The sequence below is a fragment of the Thalassophryne amazonica genome, chromosome 5, assembly GCF_902500255.1.
Source record: "Thalassophryne amazonica chromosome 5, fThaAma1.1, whole genome shotgun sequence".
In the NCBI taxonomy this organism is placed as follows: Eukaryota; Metazoa; Chordata; class Actinopteri; order Batrachoidiformes; family Batrachoididae; genus Thalassophryne; species Thalassophryne amazonica.
In genome coordinates this window covers 117,329,426-117,353,725 of record NC_047107.1, presented here as the reverse complement: position 1 = coordinate 117,353,725, position 24,300 = coordinate 117,329,426, and the positions used below count along the sequence as shown (strand labels likewise).

The following is a 24,300-nucleotide window of genomic DNA, read 5'->3' as shown; positions in this document are numbered from 1 at the left end:
ACAGAAGACAAAAGAATTTTTACTTGACAGTTTGAAGTGAGTTTTCTTTGTTTCAGAGGGCTTCATACCCATTAAAATTCACTAGAATATACAAAATTTGACTTGCTCTTTTAAAAAATTTCTGGGGGAGCACCCCCCCCCCCCCCCCCCCATAATCAATACTGTGTTTTTACTTCACAGATTGAAATGAGTTTTATTTGTTTCAGAGGGCTTCATACCTGCTACAATTCACCAGAATACACAAAATTTGACTTTGTCTTTAAAAAAATGTTCTGGGGGGGGCACCCCCAGACTCAGAATCAAGACTACATCCCACCACCACCACCACACTTTTATGTACCTTTATGTTCGGGTTTTGCATTCTTTTTATGCTTTATCTGTCTCTCCTTAGAGGCTATTTAGAATAGATTTGTATGCTGTCCAATGTGTTTATTGAGGAAAAAAGAGTGTGTGACCCCACTACGCCACATTTTAGGGAATAGCTGGCATTGATTTTTGCCAGGAAAAAATTTCAGTCAGATGAAAATTTATTGCTTTAACCCATGATGTAGTCAAAACCTGCAGATGTTAGGGGAACCTATGCCCAGTTTTTGTTTGTGGTTATTTTATTTTTGCTTTAGAAAACTGCATTGTAAAACACAAACCACTTGACCTCAAAGATGGTAATGATTGTTTAAAATCTTTAACATTGGGTGTTCCTGAGTGCTTTCCAAACAGGTTTGAAAAGGCCTAAAATTGCAGCCCCCAGCCTGGGTCTTTGCCCCTGGACCCCATTGGGGACCTAGGCGGCCCCCAAACCCTTCGACTAATTAGTTTCAGGCTTAGCCATATTGCCTCAATTCCACCCCTGTAAGTGATAACTGTTCATTTTGATGCAGTCACGGTAAAAGCAGCAGCCCCTCACCACTGTGAGAAGACTTGGTGCACATGCATGGCCATTAATCATAAACATAGCCTGTTAAAAACAGTCTGCTGGAGGCTCAGCTTGTAAGTGTTGTCATCGATATAACTGTGAAAAGTCCAAAAAATACATCTGTGTGATCAGGCAGCCTAAAAAACAGCAGAGAGTTCCACATGCATGTTCACAGTGAGAGCGAGAAGGTGGTACAGCAGACTCCGCACACACACATTGAGATCGAGATTCCGACAGGCTCTCTCAATGTAAAATAAAAATAATGAAGCCTACCAGCTCCACTGATGAGAACAAAATACAAAATGAAGAAACTGAACAGGGCATTCACCCACTTATGGATCATGCGCAATTGCTAGCCAGGGAATAATGTCCAAGTCCACTCTATCAAAGAAGTCCCGACTGGCACAATCATGCATGGATGGCGCATGATCACGATCCATCCATCCATCCATTTTCTTCCACTTTATCTGGAGTCAGGTTGAGGGGGCAGCAGCTCAAGCAAAGCCGCCCAGACCTTCCGATCCACACATACGTCCCCCAGCTCCTCCGGGGGAACACCAAGGCGTTCCCAAGCCAGTCGAGAGACGTAGTCCCCCCAAGCGTGTCCTGGATCTTCCCTGGGGCCTCCTCCCGACATGCCCGGAACACCTCTCCAGCGAGACGTCCAGGGGCATCCGGAAAAGATGCCCGAGCCACCTCAACTGGCTCCTTTCGACGTGGAGGAGCAGCGGCTTGACTCCAAGCCACTTCTCCACCTCTAGCTGCCACCTTATTGTGGAGGGGGAGTTTGCGTACCCGGATGATCCTAGAAGCTGTGTTGTCGGGGGCTTTGTGTCCCTTGTAGGGTCTCCCACGGCAAACAGGTCCTAGGTGACGGGTCAGACTAAGGGCAGTTTAGAAGCTCCCATGACCAGTAAAAAATCAAGGACCGAGACGTCGCCCGGGATGGCAGAGCCGGGGCCCCACCCTGGAGCCATGCCTGGGTTTGGGGTTCGTGCGCGAGCGCCTGGTGGTCTGGCCTTCACCCATGGGGCCCGGCTGGGCTCAGACCGAAAGAGCGACATGGGCCCGCCCTACTGTGGGTTCACCACCTGCAGAGGGGGCCATGGGGGTCAGGTGCAGAGAGGACTGGGTGGCGGTCGAGGGTGGGTGGCCCGGCGGCCCGGTCCGCACTCACAGCCCCTGGCTGTTGGGACGTGGAATATCGCATGATCACCAGCCAGTGAATAATGTCCAGGTCCACTCCATCAAAGACATCCCATCTGGCACTGTCAGGTACAAATGGCGTTCGATCACCAGCCAGGCACAGTTGCACATGGACGGCAAAACTCTAACCAGTCGTAGAATAATGTCTAGGTCCACTCCATCAAAGAGGTCCCGACTAGCATCGTCACGCATGGATGGTGCACGATCGCCAGTCAGAGAACCAGGTCCACGCCATCCTCCTTTGGACATATGTTCTCCATGATTCCACTGTATTTAAGCCCACCTCTGTGCATGGGGGCTGACCACGGCCACCAGCATGAGACATTTTCCCAATGTGGTCTTGATTTAGAAGAAGAGGAAAAAAAAATAATAATCTCATCTGATACAGACAGGTATGTCCAGCTCACTCCCCATGAGCCCTGGCTGCTGGACTTTTTGCAGCCAGTTCGAAAAGTGGTGCGCTTTCTCTCAGATCAACTCTATTTTGGTGTGCTTCCACTACAAGTCCACCGTCAGCTCCTCACAAAGTCTCTCACGATTCTCATGATTAATTATTACCGCATGTGCTTGGATAGACTATATTCATGAATACTTTGTTGCTAATTGGGATGTTAAATAATGTGCGACATGTCTTTTAAAAATTTGCAGTAAAATGCATGAATGCAAAAACATTTGGTACGTCTACACCAGGGGAGTTAAAAAAAGGAGCTGAAAATACTTCCAGCCTTAGTATTGGAGAGGTCTTAGAACCATTTGGTTTGATTTTTGGCTGTTTATCTTTTTAACAATCAAACACACTTATTGAATCATCAACTATTTAGCCTATACCACAGTAGAGCAAGGCGAACATCATCTTTTGGGCTATATGAAATTGTCACACGTTTATGCTTATCTGTGGTGCTGATGACTTCACTAATTGTGCATACAATGTGAATACATGACATATAGCAGTAATGTCTTGTTAAAAATTCATTTAAAGATGCATTTTCTACATTAGTAACATTCAAGGCATTTTCCTCTGAGCTAGAACTTCCGAGGGTTCTGAGCGCAACATTATTCAGTGGGTTGCCCATCACATAGTGCCCCGAGAGGATTTTGGAGGTATTGCTCATCTTGAGTATCTCTGATTTCAAGGGAAAATTCCCAATAAGCCCATACATGATGTTTGTTTGCTTGGAAAGTGTCCTTTGTCATGGTTTCTGGGATGAAAGCCTTTTAACGTTATCTGTGCTCCCAGGGATGGTCACAGATTTAAAAACACTAGTCAGTAGTCCGTTTTGAGTATCTTTAATTGGAATCAGGCCCCTCGGGTGTTTTTGATACCAACACAAACAGTTTCTTCTCCTTGTATGTCTCTGTATCGTCTCTTCCTGCACTCCGAGGCTCCAGCCAAGCCTTTTGCTGAATTAGCAACATTGTCTCGTTGGAGAGTGAGCGCGACTTTAAAGTGGAAGAGGAAGGGAAATATTGCGAGTCATTTTCATAATGAATTATACATGTTAATGAAACATTTATGACCTCAAAGTCTATCGTTCTGAGAAGCCTACAGCGGCTCTGCCTTTAGCCTAACCATTTATTAGCAAACAAGTCATTTTCACGATGCGTCACCTCAGACGGTAACTGTTTTTCTTTCTGTCTTGTGTTTTCTAGATGGAAGTCAAGATGGAGATCAGGTTACCCCCCCTGACTTTGTCCCTTCAGTAACTGAACATGTTAACCAAAGTTATTCCTTTAAACTCTTCCTTCCATCCTTCTGATGTTTCCTTCTGACATTGAGAATATGCTTTATTGTTGTCAAGATTGTTCAAAAATGAAGGAACCAGTTTTCCATAAAACTGAGATGTTTGGGTCAGACTATAAATAAAAACAACGGTTTTAAGGCAGATTGAGAAAAAGGTAACACTTGAGAGTCTGGCTTCTCAACACCAAAGATGGTGACATTTTTCAACATTTTTCGAAGATGAAACCCAATTGACTTTTTATTATATTGGATATGAGCACAATTATTCATAAAATCTTCTATAACGTGTATTTCTGAAGCTTAGCCAACACAGTTCAGTCCCAGTTCTTCTCACCTCTTTTTTATGTCATTTCTTTATTGCATTTGCATGCTGCTTTATCTTGAATTTATGGGATGTCACCAAATAAATGGTTCATCATGTGATCCCTGACATTTCAATTACAGAGCCGTGATGAAGATGGTGACCCCATCAAGCACACATGGGCAAAGCCTGGGTTAGTAAACATAATCGACAATAATGTATGTCGTGAACTTTGTTGTTGCTGCAGAATTAAATATCACAGTACACTTATCTGTGTGTGTGCAGAGAAAACGCACCATTTGGTATTGACAGCATGCCAGTACTCCAGAAGAGGAAGCCCATTCCTCTTGTTAGTGAACTGGTGAGTGCATGTCACACCAACAGATAAACGCAAACCACCTGGACTGGACACTGTTGACCATTCAGACACCAGAAGTAAGTACAACCCCAATTCCAATGAAGTTGGGACGTTGTGTAAAATGTAAATAAGAACAGAATGCGATGATTTGCAAATCCTCTTCAACCTATATTCAATTGAATACACCACAAAGACAAGATATTTAATGTTCAAACTGATAAACTTTATTGTTTTTGTGCAAATATTTGCTCATTTTGAAATGGATGCCTGCAACACATTTCAAAAAAGCTGGGACAGTGGTATGTTTACCACTGAGGGAAGGCAGCGGTGTTTCTGGATGTTGTTGATGTATGGCTTTCGCTTTGCATGATAGTTATAACTTGCACTTGTAGATGTAGCGACAAACTGTGTTAACTGACAATGGTTTTCTGAAGTGTTCCTGAGCCCACGCGGTACGATCCTTTACACAATGATGTCAGTTTTTAATGCAGTGCCGCCTGAAGGATCGAAGGTCACAGGCATTCAATGTTGGTTTTTGGCCTTGCTGCGTATGTGTAGAAAGTTCTCCAGATTCTCTGAAACGTCTGATTATATTATGGACTGTAGATGATGGAATCCCTAAATTCCTTGCAATTGAATGGTGAGAAACATTGTTCTTAACCTGTTGGACTATTTTTTATGCTGTTGTTCACAAAGTGGTGATCCTCGCCCCATCTTTGCTTGTGAATGGCTGAGCCTTTTGGGGGATGCTCCTTTTATACCCAGTCATGACACTCACATTTAGTGTCCTCATTTCCCAAATGCTTATTGAGTGTTGTTAGAAGGAAAGGTGATGTAACACAGTAGTAAACATACCACTGTCCCAGCTTTTTTGAAATGTGTTGCAGGCATCCATTTCAAAATTATCAAATATTTACACAAAAACAACAAAGTTTGCCTGTTTGAACATTAAGTTTCAAGTTTATTCAGTTCAGGGAAAAGAACTTTGCAACAAAATAAAACAAAATAATTAAAATTGATTTCTCAGCCAGTCAACCCATGCAACCAAAAGGGTGTAGGTAGAAGCAAAGCTTATATACACCTACCCCTTTTACATCAGCCCCTTTTACTTATCACAACAAAACAAGCAAAGTGAGCAGAACAGCAAAACACAGACATCTTAAATAAATATCTTGTCTTTGTGGTGTATTCAATTGAATATAGTTTGAAGAGGATTTGCAAATAATTGTATTCTGTTTTTATTGACATTTCACACACGTCCCAACTTCATTGGAATTGAGGTTGTAGTGTGTAGAGATCGTTATCATGTGAGGTAGACATGTGACATAATACATTTGAATAATATGCTGCTCTGTACGCTGTTGATTACTTGCATGGATAGCTTTTGACAACCCAACACACAAGTCTTCTGTGCCTTTGTTGGAAAGGATATGTTTACTGACCTTGCCTTTGCAGATGAGGGTGTGATCTTTGCGGGATCTCTATTTAGATGAGTGCTGAACTTGATGAGATATTCACTGTTCCCATTCATGTCTCTGGATTCTCACCATTGATATTAAGAGATGCCTGGGAAGAGCTAAAAGAGTCATAAGGTCACTGGACAGAGGTGTTTGATGATGCCAATACCTTTGCAGTAGAACAAAGGTCCAAGTCTTTAGGGTCCTGGTGCTTCCTGTCTTACTGTATAGTTTAGACTTGGACTCTTACCGGTGACCTAAGGTGACGACTAGATGTCTTTGGTACTAAATCTCTTTTGTCCTTGGGTACTGATGGAATGACTTTCTGTCAAAAACATGGTTAAAGAGAGAGACTCAGATGAGGAGTATCACTTGCATTGTGAGGAAACATCAGCTTATATTTTGGACATGTGGTGTGTTTATCTGGACATGATCCAGCACATAGGTGCCTCAGTGTTGAGCACCCCAGCAGCTGAAGGCCAAGAACACAGCCACATTTCACTTGTCTACAGAAGATAGATGATTATTTTCGGAGGGTGGGGCTGGACTGGATGTCTGCCTGAATGGTTGGCATTGTGTGGTGGATGCAGCGACATAGCACATATGAATCTCTCCACACCTGACCTGACCTGTTGACCAAGAAGTTAACTTGGAAATAATAAAGTCATTGAGAACGCTACACGCTGGGTGGCTATGCATCATGGGAGTGCACTCCAAAATGGTCCACCAAGACTCTACCTTACTGCTCTGGCTTGCCAGTAGGGCTGAAACGATTAGTTGAGTAATTCGAATAATTCGATTCCAAAAAATGTTTGAGGCCAATTCTGTGCCTCGAAGCTTCGTTTAACGTTGTAGTACATATGCCAGGCCTGTGTGTGGTGCTGTAATGTCCCCAGAAAAACAAACAGAAGAAGAAGTAGAGCAAGCGCTAATCAAATTAGCACAAAAGCTACAGCTTTCCAACGCGACAAACAACAAACGGAACTAAAGCTTTTTACGAAAAAGACGGTCCACGCTGATCATAGCTTACTGTGCATTTAAAGCAAAGCAGTGTGTTTGTTTTTTTTTTTGTTTTTTACAGTTTCGTCCGCTGGCCGCTCTACGCGCGGCGGCCGGCTGCTGCCTCTCTCTACCCGGTGTGAGCGGCTCAGCTCTGCCCTCACACAGCTCCGTCCCGGCCACAGACAGTCTCTGGAAGAAGTCCACTCTTTCTTCTGTGTGACTCACAATGAGTGTTTCGCTTTTTAATTTTTTGCTCAAATAAAATAATAAAAAACAAGTGACTGCGAGGCTGCATGTTCATCCTCCAGCTGAAAATGAAATGCATTGCCTGAATCGCAGAGAGAGTGTTAAAACGAAATTCATGCAGGGACCCAGTCCACCACCTTAATAAATGAATAAAAATGGTTAAATTTTACAAGTTGGGGAAAACAAAAAACAGCCACAACCCATCCCCATTTCAGCAAAATGTCAAGACTTTGGCCCGACACCAGGAAAGATCCAAAACTTCTAAAGATGTGAAAAAATAAATAATTACCCAGGAAAACAGAAAGGGATACATTAAATTTGATAATCTCCATGATGATGCAGTGACATTGTGCCATTATTTAGGGAGAACCCTGGACTGTTAATGTTTTAAAACGCAAAAGTACTTTTTATCCGATTACTCGATTAATCGCCAGAATAATCGATAGAATACTCGCTTACTAAAATAATCGATAGCTGCAGCCCTACTTGCCAGCGTAGCTACCTTGGCTGATTACCATAAACATAGTTGATTCCAAAATAAGGTGGGTGACTTTGGTAATTCCGCTTGTAAATCCCAGTATTTTGTTGTTGTTTTTCCTGACAGCTCCTCATTGCAAGAACACGTCATGCCATTAACCTCTGTGTCTAGGAACAAGAAACTGCCCACATTGATGCGAGGAACTGCCAACTTCTCAGCCATATGATCCCAAAGGCCTGATGGGAATTGAGAACCCGTTCCAGTTGAGAACTATTCTCAATTTAATGTAAAAATATAGCCAGCAACACTCAAGTGTCCTTCTTAATAAAGGTTTTAATGACTCACGGCAAGGCAACAGGATCAGGAGCACAGACGCGTTTCGACTAGGTCTTCATCAGTGTGTCTATATTTTTACATTGACTTAGTTTTTGAGCCGTGCACCTCCACTCCTGGTCCCTGTGAGTGCTCGTTTTTTCTCTGCTTTAGCTATTCTCAATTCCCATCCCTATGCAGGACATCTATGAGTTTCTAGCAGCAAGGATGCATCCCTTGAATGTCTAGGTCAGGTTGAATGATGAGAGACCTTGCCCAAATACTGAAGGTCACAGAGCCAAAACTAGTGTCTGTGTGTCATGGAGACAGTACTGTCAATAGTTTTCCAAAGATTTCAAACAGCTTCATCAAATTTGCAGCAAACATACATCTCTTCAAGGTCTACGCCAGCTTCAGTGATGACTGACCTTGAACTAATTTTGAAGGTCAGAGGGTCAAAAATATCCTCAACACTGTACATCCAATACCTTTTCAAAGATATAACACCGGATTACCACATTGGGAGCAAGGATAGATCTCTTGAAGAGCAAGGTCAGGTTCGATGATGAATAGCCTGCACCGAGTTTTGAAGGTTATGGAGCCAAAAATTGTGACTATCTGCAATGACGACTGACCTTTCAATAAGTTTCTAGGGCTTTCATTTGCAGCAAGGAGGATGCATCCCTTGAAGATCGAGTTCAGGTTCCTACTTCAGCACTGTCGCCTTCATGCCCTTTTCACTCAAACCTTCACACCTTTTCCAAAGCAATACAGTAATGACTTGCACACAAATTGTTCCTAGTTGCCTTTCTTCTCTGAATGTATTCTCCTCATCAGAACTTGGAAATTCATCTCCATAGTGATTGTTACAATGCAGTTTGATGTTGGCTTGTTACATTCATTTTATGATGACATAGCTGCATGAAAATATTGCACACATTTCTGTGATGGGGACACGAGGCCTTCAGGCCAATGCCGCATTTTAATTCAATGTAAAATTCTGAAAGCATTGTGAAAACTGGTACAGGGCATCACGGCTTGACCATCTCGTGGTTCGGTATCAGCTAGTGAGTGTAATTGTCAGGAAGTAGGACTTTAATCTTTGAGCTGCTATAACACTGCAATAACACAAGGCATTTACATTCTTCAGCTTTGAAACCTTTTGTTTTCTTCTTCCTCTCTTTCCATGCGGCCTCACTGCTCCTCAGGCGATGGTGAGTGTAAAGAGACATGAGGTCTAGCTATCTTGTAGACATTTTGTGAGCTTTGATTGTTGTGATTTTGATTGGCTCTGTGTGGACTTTTGTGGCTTTTAGAGAGATGTTGGTAAAAGCATGAACACAGATATTAGTCATTGTTTACCTGCACTGAAAAATAGGACCTCTGTGTTCTGACAAAGAAAAATAAAAAAAAACAGCTTTCACTTTTCCCTCACCAGCTCAGACAGAACAGCTTTTTTCCCTGACTGGTGATTTAAATTTTAATGAAGAAAAAACTGAAATAATCATTTTTGACCCTAAGGGAAACTATGATGCCTTTCGCAAGGACATGGACCACCTTTTACCTTATTTTAAACCCACAGTTGCTGATCTTGGTGTAAAGCTTGACAGTGATTTTAAATTGGACCAACAGATTAACTCTGTTGTAAAAAACAGTTTTTATTATATCACATTACGCAGGCAATGATTCGATATATATCACATTACACAGTCAATGATTCGATACATATCACAATACGCAGACAGCGATTCAATACATATCACATCACGCAGTCAGCGATTTGATAACATATCACATTACGCAGCCAGTGATTTGATAACATATCACATTACGCAGTCAATGATTCAATACATATCACATCACGCAGTCAGCGATTTGATAACATATCACATTACGCAGCCAGTGATTCGATAACATATCACATTACACAGTCATTGATTCAATACATATCACATTACGCAGTCAGTGATTCGATACATATCACATTACGCAGTCAGTGATTCGATTCATATCACATTACACAGTCAATGACTCGATAACATATCACATTACACAGTCAGTGATTCGATAACATATATTACGCAGTCGGCGATCCGATACATATCAGTACACAGTCAATGATTCGATACATATCACATTATGCAGACAGCGATTTGATACATATCACATCACGCAGACATCGATTCGATAACATATCACATTACGCAATCAATGATTCGATAACATCACATTACGCAGTCAATGATTCGATACATATCACATCACGCAGTCAGTGATTTGATACATATCACATTACGCAGTCAATGATTCGATAACATATCGCATCACACAGTCAATGATTTGGTGCATATCACATTACGCAGTCATGATTTGATAAATATCCCATTATGCAGTCAGTGATTTGATACATATCACATTACGCAGTCAGCAATTTGATACATATCACATTACGCAGTCAGCGATTCGATAACATATCACATCACGCAGTCAGCGATTCGATAACATATCACATTACGCAGTCAATGATTCGATACATATCGCATTACGCAGACAGCGATTCAGTAACATATCACATTACGCAGTCAGTGATTCGATAATGTATCACATTACGCAGTCAGTGATTCGATAACTTCACATTACGCAGTCAATGATTCGATACATACCACATTACGCAGACAGTGATTCGATACATATCACATCACACAGTCAGCGATTCGATAATATATCACATCACAGTCAGCGATTCGATAACATATCACATTGCACAGTCAATGATTCGATACATATCACATTACACAGACAGCGATTCGATAACATATCACATTACGCAGTCAGTGATTCGATAATGTATCACATTACGCAGTCAGTGATTCGATACCATCACATTACGCAGTCAATGATTCGATACATATCACATTACACAGACAGCGATTCTATAACATATCACATTATGCAGTCAGTGATTCGATGACGTATCACATTACGCAGTCAGTGATTCGATAACCACATTATGCAGTCAATGATTCGATACATACCACATTACGCAGACAGTGATTCGATACATATCACATCACACAGTCAGCGATTCGATAACATATCACATCACACAGTCAGCGATTCGATAACATATCACATTATGCAGACAGCGATTCGATAACATATCACATTACGCAGACAGCGATTCAATAACATATCTCATTGCGCAGTCAGCGATTCGATACATATCACAGTACGCAAACAGCGATTTGATAACATTTCACATTACATAGTTAGCGATTTGATAACATATCACATTGCGCAGTCAGTGATTTGATACATATCACAGTACGCAGACAGCGATTCGATAACATATTGCATTGCGCAGTCAGTGATTCAATACATATCACAGTACGCAGACAGCGATTTGATAACATTTCACATTACGTAGTCAGTGATTCGATACATATCACAGTATGCAGACAGCGATTTGATACATATCACAGTACGCAGACAGCGATTCGATACATATCACATCACACAGTCAGCGATTCGATAACATATCACATTACACAGACAGCGATTCGATAACATATCACATCACACAGTCAGCGATTCGATAACATATCACATTACACAGACAGCGATTCGATACATATCACAATACACAGACAGTCAGCGATTCGATACATATCACAATACACAGACTGCGTTTCCATATATATTATGATATGCCTACAGCGATTTGATACATATTGCAATACACCTGTAACGATTCAATACATATCACGATACACATATAGCGATTTGATAGATATCGTGATACTAATCACATTGCTGTTCACAATAATTATGTAGAAAATAATATGTGGTGAATGTTTAACTTCACAGAAAGTTAGTGTGCTTGGTGTCAGTGCAGAAGGTTCCCGATTCAAACCCCACCCCTGCCCATTTCTCCGTGTAATGTGGATTTGCATCAGGTGTACAACGTGCCATATCTCAATCTGCAGCGTCTTTTGATGATTTGGACATGCAGAGGTGGGACCCAGGGTATATAGGGAGAAGGATGCTGAGGATGGAGCCACCAGGCAGGAAGAGAAGAGGGAGACCAAAGAGGAGGTTTATGGATGTGCTGAGGTTGGACATGCAGGTGGTTGGTGTGACAGAGGACGAGGTGAAGTGGAAATGATTGATCAGCTGTGGCGCCCTGAGCAGCTGAAAGAAGAAGATGATCACCATTATTATTATTATTATCATTATTTCTGGGACAATGTCTTTTTAAATGGTGACAGAAACTACTGAAAATTAAGAGCAAAAAATTATATAGATATAGACAATTCCAAGATGGCCCAAATAATGACATAAACATAACTTTTCTTGAGTGACAGGGTTGTTGCTGAACTACATACTTTGTTTCTGTTTTCAGTCTATGATACAGTCCAGGAAAGCAGGACTCACCCACGTACTGGCCACACAGACCACACTGAAAGATGAGGAGCTGGTGAGCACACGTACACGCACACACACATGCACACACGCACTGCACAGAATAAGTACTTTGTTGAAACAAACATCCTGACATTTAGCCCCATGTTTTAGCCCAAACTTTTCATACTGTCACTGCACTGTGGGAACAGATTCTTCAGCTGTTTGTCGCTGAAGTACCTTCACATCCTGCCACCTGCTCAGTTGGCTCCTTGACAAACTAATGGACCAGTTTGTTTGTTTTTTGGACAATAGGTGGGCGTGGGTTTTGGTGCAAATTCCCTGAGACAGGGGACCTTTAAAAAAAACAAAACAAAGTAATACTGTAACTCTGACGCTTGGTTTTCACTCCAGACATGCAAATATACCAGCACAAATATATACTGCCTACATTTGTATCAAGCCTTCTTCTTTGTGGGTGATGCAGCAGTATTAAGTTGCAATACACCCCTCAGCAGTGGGGGCAGTATTACAGTAAAAGCAGTGCAGAGAAGAAGAAACCATTTAGAAAAATGCAAAAATAACTTTCTGCATCAACTCAATTTGTAGCATCTGGATAGTAACAATATATATATTTTTTTATCTTGCACTTTAAAATGTAAAATGTTGAGAGAAATAAAAAAATAAAATGACATAAAGATGTCAAAATTCAAACAGTAAATTAAAAACATCATGCAACCAACAAATATAAATAATACAAGATAAACTAGTGATTGATTGATAACCAAATAAAAATAAATGTGTTTTAAGGTTAAAAAATTCTACTCCAGTGAACACCACATTCATTTTCTAGCTAATTATGCAAAATGCCATTCAACATGCGATGGTATAATTTTTGGTGATCTTGAGTTCTCACCTTTTTTCTTTCTGTGTCTTATCGTCCTCTCATTTCTTACACTCTGTCCTTGAATCCCGTCTTTAACATCCCGTGCTGTTTTCTGTTATTCTGAGTGGCATTTTAAGGTTCCACCTCCACCTCTTCTCTCTTTTTCCCCTCTCCTTTTCCACAGAAAAACCACGTGTATAAGAAGACGCTGCAGGCTCTGATCTATCCCATCTCCTGCACCACGCCCCACAATTTTGAGGTGTGGACGGCCACCACGCCCACCTACTGCTACGAGTGCGAGGGTCTGCTGTGGGGCATCGCCCGACAGGGAATGCGCTGCACCGAATGTGGGGTCAAAGTGCATGAGAAATGCCAGGAGCTCCTAAATGCTGACTGCTTACAGAGTCAGTAAATTTAATTCTTCCAGCAGAATCAATCGATGGCAGATTTGATACTTTACATTTACACACACACACACACACACACACAGCAGATCATCAGTCTCCATCTTACCCTGTCCTGTGTAATTTCCGCACATCCATAAACCTCCTCTTTGGCCTCCCTCTTCTCTTCCTGCCTGGTGGCTCCATCCTCAGCATCCTTTTCCCTATATACCCTGGATTGCTCCTCTGCACATGTCCAAACCATCTCAAGCTCACCTCTCTGATTTTGTCTCTAAACTGTCCCACTTGAGTTGTCCCTCTGATATGTTCATTCCTAATCCTGCCCTTCTTCGTCACTCCCAAAGAGAATCGCAACATCTTCAGCTCTGCCTTATGTGTTTTTGTTAGTGGCACTGTCTCTAAGCCGTACAGCACAGCTGGTCTCACTACCATCTTGTAAACTCTCTCTTTTACTGTTTTCTATGACAAATTACTCCTGCCGCCTTTCTCTACCCACTCCACCCTGCCTGCACTCTCTTCTTCGCCTCTCTACCACACTCTTCATTACTTTGGAAAGTTGACCCCAAGTTTTTAAACTTGTCTACCTTCACCACTTCTACTCTTTGTAACCGCACTATTCCACCGCGCTTTGTCTCATTCACACACATACTCAGTCTCACTTCTACTGACTTTCATTCCCCTTCTCTTCAGAGTGTATCTCCACATCTCCAGGCTAGTCTCAACCTGCTCTCTACTCTCACTACACTACGCTTTCACTACAGATCAGTGTCATCTGAAAACCTCAGTCCATGAAGACTCCTGTTTGATTTCATTCATCAACCTGTCCATCACCACTGCAAACAAGAAAGGACTCAGAGGCGATCGTTGGTGTAATCCCACCTCCATCCTGAATGCATGTGATTCCAAATGTGCATCTCACAGCTGTCACTGTGTTCTCCCATTGCCTACAGACACATTCTCCTTCCCTTTTCTCCTTCTCCTGGCAGTAGCCCAAGTCCCATTGCCACCCTGTTGGGCAACAGCACTGTGGTGATTGTTGTTAACCCCGGAATTGACTGATTGAGTGTGGAAATTCAGTTTGTGACCTACATAGTTATTTTTGCTTTTTTACTCCAGTTGCTCTTCGAGATGCAACTCTGTTTGTTTATCCAGGCTTGGGACTGACACTCACAGCATACTGGCTGCACACCACATGCAGCTGAGAAAAATGCAAACACACTAAAAGCACAACAACAAACTGTGTCAAATTTATTGCTTCATAGAAAAACAGATTTGACCCCACTCAAAATGGGCAATTTTACGGTAACGGAATTACAATCTGAGCTAATCTGTCATGTTAGATGCCATATGTCCAGATTTTGCTGCTGTTGTAATTCCGTTACCATAGAATTGCCCAAATATAAATATTTCTTTCGGATTTATTTTTTCCTTCCTATCAGATTCAGTTGTCTTTCTGAGCATCATATAAGAATAGTTTGACCAAATAGAGTTTGCATCTATCCACAAGTCACTGCAAAATATTGTTTTTGAAAAAGAAAATGCTTTTATTTGAATATAATTATAAATGAGAAAAAAACAAGCTCGATGGCATATAGCAGTACAGCAAACAGTGGTGAAGTAATGAAAGTAGTGAAGTAAGTAAGTAGTGAACACTGGCCAACTTTTGGCTCCTCAGATAATGTCAGTCAGTTTATTCTCCACAGGCAGAATTTCTGTTGATGATTTCTGCAATATCACTGGGTGCTTGGAGGAGTTGTTGTATACAGTACTTAGGATGATAAACGAGGAAGGAAACATTACAAAACATGCTGTGATTTTGCTGCTGTCTTTATTCAGATAAAATCTTGCCTAATGCAATTTGAGCAGCAAAAATAATACAAGTAGGCAGTGGACCGTACAATCTATATCCCTCTAGATTTTTGATTCCATGACCTACATCTGGGGTGGGTGTGAAATGTTAGTAAATGGAAGAGAGTAGTACCACGAACAACATACCGTTTTTCACAAGCATAAATTTTGAGCATTAGTAAGAACCACCGTCCCAAAATATCATAATACATCAAGTATGCATTATTTTCAAAAACACATTGAAACGCAAACATAACACCATAGAAAGCATCATCTCACAATCTTCACAAATATTTATTGATTTTTCTTTTAAGAAAGCTTTTAAAAAGGGGTATTTACAATTTACAAAAGTAATGTGCTGTTGACACACTATGTTATAAATTCAAGTGTCTGTTAAAACTTGTTAAAAATAGTTTATACATTGAAGTATTCCTATAATATAAGACACTCTCAAAACCTAAAGATTACATTCTCAGTTACCTTTTTTATGGTAAAAGATGTTATTTAGGGTAAATTAAGGCACTAGGGACCCTGTTTATTTGGGGATTTTCAATAAACAATCAAGTTTATGCAAGTTAGTCAGGGGTCCTGACTTAGATACTGAAGATGCCATGTGAAATGGAATTTACTATTTATCCATGGATGATTAAAACACTTGACAGCAATTCATTGTTTACTGAGGGTCCCTAATGGAAAGGGGCCCTTAATGCCCCCTTTACCTTAGTGTCTAAATGCATATTCATGTATCATAATTTGGGGTGACTTTGGCCAGTGGGTGACTTTGGATACTGTGGAAAACTGATTCTTTCATGTACAGTTGTGTTGGGAAGGTGTCGTAGCACGGACCCACAACAGGGGGCGCAAATGAACGGACAATGAGTAAGTCAAAAAGTAACAATTTAATGTTGTGATAACACACAACTAAATGTACAGAAATTTGCACAGTCAATAAACACCAGGTGACGTGTGGGCAGGCTCGAAGATAGAAGACCCCTGACGAGAGAGAAGCCGCGTCCCACACGGCTTCCACCACCAACGGTCTGAAGAACACCGGAGCCGCCAAGTCCCGAGTCCCCTGGTGGCCTCTGTCTTCGGCTGTCGACCCTGGTACTGCTGGCAGAAAGCAGAGATAAGATGTATGAGTGTGAGTCCGCACACTCAGTAATTCACAGTCCATACACAGTTAGGAGGGAGCTCCTCCACCTCCAATCACACACTCGTACAGCTCCTGGTTTAACCACTTATCTGGGTTGGGATGTGAGGCGAAGCCGTCGCTGTCACACCAAACGCCAATCCCTCAGACAAGGAAACACTCCAGGAAAACGGCTGTAACAGAAGTTCAGGTTAAACACACAAAGTGTCTGTCAGCAGAGAAATTACCTTTTTAATGGTAGTCGATTTCTCGGCGGGGAGGTGGAGTTGCAGTCCGGCTTAAGTAGTGGTGAAGATGAGTGACAGCTGGTGTGATGAGTGACAGCTGTCACTTCCTCTGGGTCTGGCTCCCTCTCGTGCTTGGAGCCCGCACTCCAAGCAGGGCGCCCTCTGGTGGTAGTGGGCCAGCAGTACCTCCTCTTCAGCGGCCCACATAACAGGACCCCCCCCTCAACGGGCGCCTCCTGGCGGTCCGGATGTACTCCAGGTTCCGATGGTCCGTGAAAACCGTGAAGGGCAACGATGCCCCCTCCAGCAGGTGTCTCCACTCTTCAAGAGCCTCCTTCACCGTGAGGAGCTCCCGATTGCCGACGTCATAGTTCCGTTCAGCTGGGGTCAACCTGCGGGAAAAAAAGGCACAAGGATGGAGAACTTTATCAGCCTCCACGCTCTGGGACAGCACGGCTCCTATCCCTGAGTCAGAGGCGTCCACTTCTACTATGTACTGGCGATCAGGATCAGGCTGCACCAGATCTGGTGCAGTCGAGAACCGGTGTTTCAACTCCTGGAACGCGGCTTCGCACCGATCCGACCAGGCGAAGGGGACCTTGGTGGAGGTCAGGGCAGTCAGGGGGCTAACTACCTGACTGTAACCTTTAATGAACCTCCTGTAGAAATTTGCAAAGCCGAGGAACTGCTGTAGTTTCCTGCGGCTTGTTGGTTGGGGACAATCTCTCACCGCCGCAACCTTGGCCGGATCAGGGGCGACGGAGTTGGAGGAGATGATGAACCCCAGGAAGGACAAAGAAGTGCGGTGGAACTCGCACTTCTCGCCCTTCACAAACAGCCAGTTCTCCAACAACCGCTGTAGGACCTGACGTACATGCTGGACATGGGTCTCAGGGTCCGGGGAAAAGATGAGTATATCATACAGATATACGAAGACGAACCGATGCAGGAAGTCCCGCAAGACGTCATTTACCAAAGCTTGGAACGTCGCGGGGGCGTTAGTGAGGCCGAACGGCATGACCAGGTACTCAAAGTGACCTAACGGGGTGTTGAATGCCGTCTTCCATTTGTCTCCCTTCCGGATCCGAACCAGGTGGTACGCGTTTCTAAGATCCAATTTCGTGAAAATTTGGGCTCCATGCAGGGGCGTGAACACTGAATCCACCAGAGGTAATGGGTATCGGTTACGAACCGTGATCTCATTCAGTCCTCTGTAATCAATGCATGGACGGAGTCCACCGTCCTTTTTACCCACAAAAAAGAAACCAGCACCTATCGGGGAGGTGGAGTTCCGGATCAGCCCGGCAGCTAAGGAGTCCCGGATGTAGGTCTCCATTGATTCGCGTTTCGGACGTGAGAGGTTGTACAGCCTACTGGACGGGTACTCAGCGCCCGGGACCAAATCGATGGCACAATCGTACGGTCGGTGCGGGGGAAGAGTGAGCGCCAGATCTTCGCTGAAAACGTCAGAAAGATCATGGTACTCCCTTGGCACCGCCGATAGATTGGGGGGGACTTTGACCTCCTCATTAGCCGTCGTGCCGGGAGGAACCGAGGATCCTAAACACTCCCGGTGGCAGGTTTCGCTCCACTGCGTCACATCCCCGGAAGGCCAATCTATCCGGGGATTATGCTTCACCATCCATGGAAATCCCAAAATCACTCGGGAGGTAGAAGGTGTTACATGGAACACGATCTCCTCCCTGTGATTCCCAGACACAACCAAAGTCACTGGTTGTGTCTGATGTGTGATTAATGGAAGCAGGGTGCCATCTAGTGCTCGCACCTGCAATGGTACCGGCAGAGCCACCAGGGGGAGCCCTACTTCCTTTGCCCATCTGCTATCTAGCAGATTCCCTTCCGACCCCGTGTCTACCAGTGCTGGGGCGTGAAGGGTTAAATCCCCACAAAGGATTGTTACTGGGATTTGTGCAGATTTGCGGGGTTTCCCCGCGTGCGTGTTATGGCCCACCCTTAGCCCAGTTTCTAAGGACGGGCGTTGTAGTTTTGACCGTTTGGGGCAGTCCTTCTGCCGGTGCTCACAAGAGCCGCAGATAAAACACTCCCCGCGGGCCAGCCTCCTTTGTCTAATGTTTGTTTTCACTTTGGCCCTGCTCGTGTCCATAGCCTCCTCAGCAGGGGGAGCTGTAGCCACACGGAGCTCTCTGGCAGTGAAGCGTGAGGACGACGTCACCTTTTCGGAACCAGAAGGGGGAGGGACGGCTCGTGCCCGGTCACGCCCCCCGGCCTGCTCCCGACGATGCTCGTTTAAACGGTTGTCTAAGCGTATAACTAAATCGACAAGCCCGTCAAAATCCCGCGGTTCCTCCTTAGCCAGTAGGTGCTCCTTCAGGACCAGAGACAGTCCATTTACGAAGGCGGCGCAGAGCGCAACGTTATTCCAGCCGGACCTCGCTGCCGCGATGCGGAAGTCGACTGCATACTCGGCTGCGCTACGGCGCCCCTGTCTCATAGACAGCAGCACGTTCGAAGTGGTCTCGCCTCTGTTGGGATGGTCAAACACTTGTTTGAACTCCCATACAAACCCAGTATAAGACGTTAGGAGCCGTGAATTCTGCTCCCAAAGCGCCGTAGCCCAGGCGTGTGCCTCTCCTCGAAGCAGATTTATAACATAAGCCACCCGGCTGGCGTCTGACGCGTACATGACAGGGCGCTGTGAAAAGACGAGCGAACACTGCATGAGGAAGTCTGCGCACGTCTCAACACAGCCCCCGTACGGCTCCGGAGGGCTTATGTATGCTTCAGGGGACGGTGGGGGGGGGGGGGTCGTTGAACGACCAGTGGAACGTCTGATACAGGCCCAGGACCAGCCAGAGGAGTGGCTGCAGCAGCGCCCTGATCGCGCGCTTCCACCCTGGCGGTGAGAGCCTCCACCCTCCAGTTAAGGAGGACATTCTGCTCGGTCACTAAATCTAACCGAGCCGTGAAGGCGGTTAAGATCTGCTGCAGCTCACTCAACACGCCTCCCGCTGACGCCTGCACTCCTGGCTCTTCCATTGGCCGTTCAAGCTCGGGTTGACGCCCCTCGGAATCCATGACGATGGCCGAGAAATCCTGTTGGGAAGGTGTCGTAGCACGGACCCACAACAGGGGGCGCAAATGAACGGACAATGAGTAAGTCAAAAAGTAACAATTTAATGTTGTGATAACACACAACTAAATGTACAGAAATTTGCACAGTCAATAAACACCAGGTGACGTGTGGGCAGGCTCGAAGATAGAAGACCCCTGACGAGAGAGAAGCCGCGTCCCACACGGCTTCCACCACCAACGGTCTGAAGAACACCGGAGCCGCCAAGTCCCGAGTCCCCAGGTGGCCTCTGTCTTCGGCTGTCGACCCTGGTACTGCTGGCAGAAAGCAGAGATAAGATGTATGAGTGTGAGTCCGCACACTCAGTAATTCACAGTCCATACACAGTTAGGAGGGAGCTCCTCCACCTCCAATCACACACTCGTACAGCTCCTGGTTTAACCACTTATCTGGGTTGGGATGTGAGGCGAAGCCGTCGCTGTCACACCAAACGCCAATCCCTCAGACAAGGAAACACTCCACGAAAACGGCTGTAACAGAAGTTCAGGTTAAACACACAAAGTGTCTGTCAGCAGAGAAATTACCTTTTTAATGGTAGTCGATTTCTCGGCGGGGAGGTGGAGTTGCAGTCCGGCTTAAGTAGTGGTGAAGATGAGTGACAGCTGGTGTGATGAGTGACAGCTGTCACTTCCTCTGGGTCTGGCGCCCTCTCGTGCTTGGAGCCTGCACTCCAAGCAGGGCGCCCTCTGGTGGTAGTGGGCCAGCAGTACCTCCTCTTCAGCGGCCCACATAACACAGTTGTATGTAAAAGTTAGGGCACCCCTGATGATTTCCATGATTTTCCTTTATAAATCATTGTTTTGTTTTGGGTTTTTTTGGATCGGCAATTTCAGTTAAATATGTCATATTTACAGCCTATACAAACAGAGATATTTGAGAAGTGAAATGAAGTTTATAGGATTTACAGAAAGTGTGCAATAATTCTTTAAACAAAATTTGGCAGGTGCATAAATTTGTGGACCCCAACAGAAAAAAAATATTTAGTAGATCCTCCTTTTGCAGAAATAACAGCCTCTAAACACTTCCTATAGCTTCCAGTGAGAGTCTGGATTCTGGTTGAAAGTATTTTGGACCATTCTTCTTTACAAAACATTTCAGGTTTGTTGGTTTCCGAGCATGAACAGCCTGCTTAAAATCACACCACAGATTTTTAATAATATTCAGGTCTGGGGACTGAGATGGCCATTCCAGACCATTGTACTTGTTCCTCTGCATAACTGCTTTAGTAGATTTTGAGCAGTGTTTAGGGTTGTTTCCTTGTTGAAAGTTCCAGCCCCAGCACAACTTCAACTTTGTCACTGATTCATGAACATTGTTCTCAAGAATCTGCTGTAGGTAGCAAGTGTTTTTCTTGGGATGTTTTTCTTGGGATGTGCTCTTTTTCAACCATGCATACCACCCCTTGTTATGTCCAAATAACTAAATTTTTGTTTCATCAGTCCACAACACTTTATTCCAAAATGAAGCTGGCTTGTCCAAATATGCTTTAGCATACCTCAAGTGACTCTGTTTGCGGTGTGTATGCAGAAAAGGCTTCCTCTGCATTACAGCATCATACAGCATCTTTTTGTGCAAAGTGCTCTGTACAGTTGAACGATGCACAGAGACACCATCTGCAGTAAGATCATGTTGTAGGTCTTTGGAGCAGGTCTGTGGGTTGACTGTGACTGTTCTCACCATCTTTCGCTTCATCTTATCTGAGATTTTTCTTGGCCTGCCACTTTGTGCCTTAACTAGTACTGTGCCTGTGGGATTCCATTTCCTCACTCTGTTCCTCACAGTGGAAACTGACAGCTGAAATCTCTGAGATAGCTTTTTGTATCCTTCCCCTAAACCATGATGTTGAACAATCTTTGTTTTCAGGTCATTTGAGAGTTGTTTAGAGGCTCCCATGTTGCCACTCAATAGAAGAGATGCAAATAGGGGAAACATTTGCAAATGGCCACCTTAAATACTCTTTCTCATTATTGGATTCACCTGTGTAAGGAGGTCAAGGGTTACTGAGCTTACCAAACCAATTTTATGTTCCCATAATTAGTGGTAAATGTATTCAAATCGATAAAATGACAAGGGTGCCCAAATTTATGCACCTGCCTAATTTTGTTTAAATAATTATTGCACACTTTCTATAAATACTAGAAACTTCATTTCACTTCTCAAATATCAGTGTGTTTGTCTGCTATATGATATATTTAACTAAAATTTCTGATACAGACAACCACGATTTATAAAGGAAAATCCTGAAAATTATCAGGGGTGTCTAAACCTTTGCATACAACTGTATGTTCTTTACCAAATTATGTTTTTGAACTTGAACTGAACTTGAACTTATTTATTTTGGCACACAAACTTGACAATAACAAAAACTGATACACAAGGCAATTCCACAGTGACATGTGTGACCAAAAAGGGGGTGAGCAGAAGCAAAGCTTATAAACGGCCATCCCATATATACATACATACATATATACACATTACCAACCCCCAGAGCAAGCACACAGTGGTAAGGAAAAGCTCCCTCTGATGTCTTGAGGAAGAAACCTCAAGCAGACCAGACTCTAAGGGGTGACCCTCTGCTTGGGCTATGCTACAAACACATTTAACAACACAAACTCAAATCCCATTATCATAAACATATCAAGTGAACACCGTGTCTTCGTCTACATACATATACAGTATACATGTATACACACACCAACATACACCTACACATACATACATAATTACACACACACACAAACAAAATGTGTGTGTGTGTATATATATATATATATATATATATACACACACACACACACACACACACACATTTTTAAGAATATTAATAGGAATTTTCTAAAAAAACAATTTGAAAAACATGATTTTCAAATGAAGACTAATTTTTCCAGAGTGTCCAAAGTCACCCTACTGTCCAAAGTTCCCCCAACTTATGGTAAGTGAAGTTAACAAGTATTTTGTGACTCCATGAAATCATTTTCTGTTCATGCAACTAACACGTATCTTCTGTGTGTTCCCCTCTACCCTTGAGGCTAGCTGACACTTGCATGACTTTGATGCACACACTTGCACACCCTGTGTCGTGCAAGAGAGTAAACTCATCTTTACCTGGTGCAGACTGAATGCAAGAGGGTCATCGGTGCATGCAATTGCGCAAAGAGAATTTTGAAAAGTTCAAAAAATCTTTCAAGCATAAATGTCGTGCAACGTGGTGTGATCTGCTCGCCAACACCAGGTGCAGCAAGTGCGAGTGGTTGCATCAGCGCACCGCATCAGAACGCAGCTTGTCTGAAGGATTATAACGAGATGTTAAATCTGTCATAATCATACTTTTACAGCTGCACACAAGAAGGAAAGAACATGCAACTGTTTTACCAAGCCATGACAATGTAACATGACAAATTACCTTTTAGACGGCTTCAAATGCTTTCTCCAGCTTGCGCGCGAACGGCTCCGGCTGAAGAGCTCCTTTGCGATTCAGGAAGCGATTAGAGCCCTTTTCAGCAGCCAACTTGCAGAGAAAATGATTAATCCGCTACAAAATAATTTTATGTACGCAGTGTCCAGCGCTCAGCATGTTGCAGCCGGTGGAACAAAGCATGGTGTCCAGCTGGGAACACAGCGGGTGGGATCATCACAACAATGTGTGTGCAAGTACTTGCATCAAGTGTCAGTGCACCTCAGCTCAGTATTTACCTTTACGTGCTATTAGACTGTTACTGTTAATATTGCTTTTAATTGAGCAGATTTTACCATTCATTATTATTACTTCATTTGCCTGTTATTAGGTAATTACATTTACTTATTACTACTATTCACTAATATTACTTTTAATTGAGCAGAATTTCACACTGTGGTCAAACTAACAAAGTTGGTCAAATGCTAAGACGTCAATTAACTTAAGATTTGCTGATCAAATTCTAGATCTGAACTTAATCTGGTGTTAATTTATATTAACTTTACACACTCACAAAAGTACAGAATACTCATGCGTTTAAATGTTTTTATGATGGCATTTTAGTAACTACCTATATTCCATGCTGGCTGGATATTGTGATTTTTATTTTATTTATTGAAACGTGTGTATTTGTGTATATATATATTAACATTTTGTATATTTGTTGTGTAGGATGTGTCTGTGTTCATGTTCTGCTGCCTTCTTGAGCAGGCCACTCTTGAAAAACAGATTTTTAATCTCAATGAGGCTTTTACCTGGTTAAATAAAGGATATAATACATATATATATTTAAAAATAAAA

General features: G+C 43.3%; 1 protein-coding gene across 5 annotated transcripts in view; it reads left to right on the top strand.

The window, feature by feature from the left end:
- The window catches only part of LOC117511182 (protein unc-13 homolog B-like), a 422,327-nt gene that overhangs the window by 220,121 nt on the left and 177,906 nt on the right, over nt 1-24,300 (top strand). For 2 of the 5 annotated variants that reach the window (XM_034171168.1, XM_034171171.1), the window contains exons 2-7: nt 3,770-3,819; nt 4,305-4,354; nt 4,447-4,522; nt 9,223-9,228; nt 12,417-12,491; nt 13,486-13,705. In XM_034171168.1, coding sequence (XP_034027059.1) covers nt 3,770-3,819; nt 4,305-4,354; nt 4,447-4,522; nt 9,223-9,228; nt 12,417-12,491; nt 13,486-13,705 — 477 coding nt within the window. The remainder of the gene's footprint in view (nt 1-3,769; nt 3,820-4,304; nt 4,355-4,446; nt 4,523-9,222; nt 9,229-12,416; nt 12,492-13,485; nt 13,706-24,300) is intronic. The other 3 variants (XM_034171170.1, XM_034171173.1, XM_034171169.1) reach the window with 3 other exon arrangements.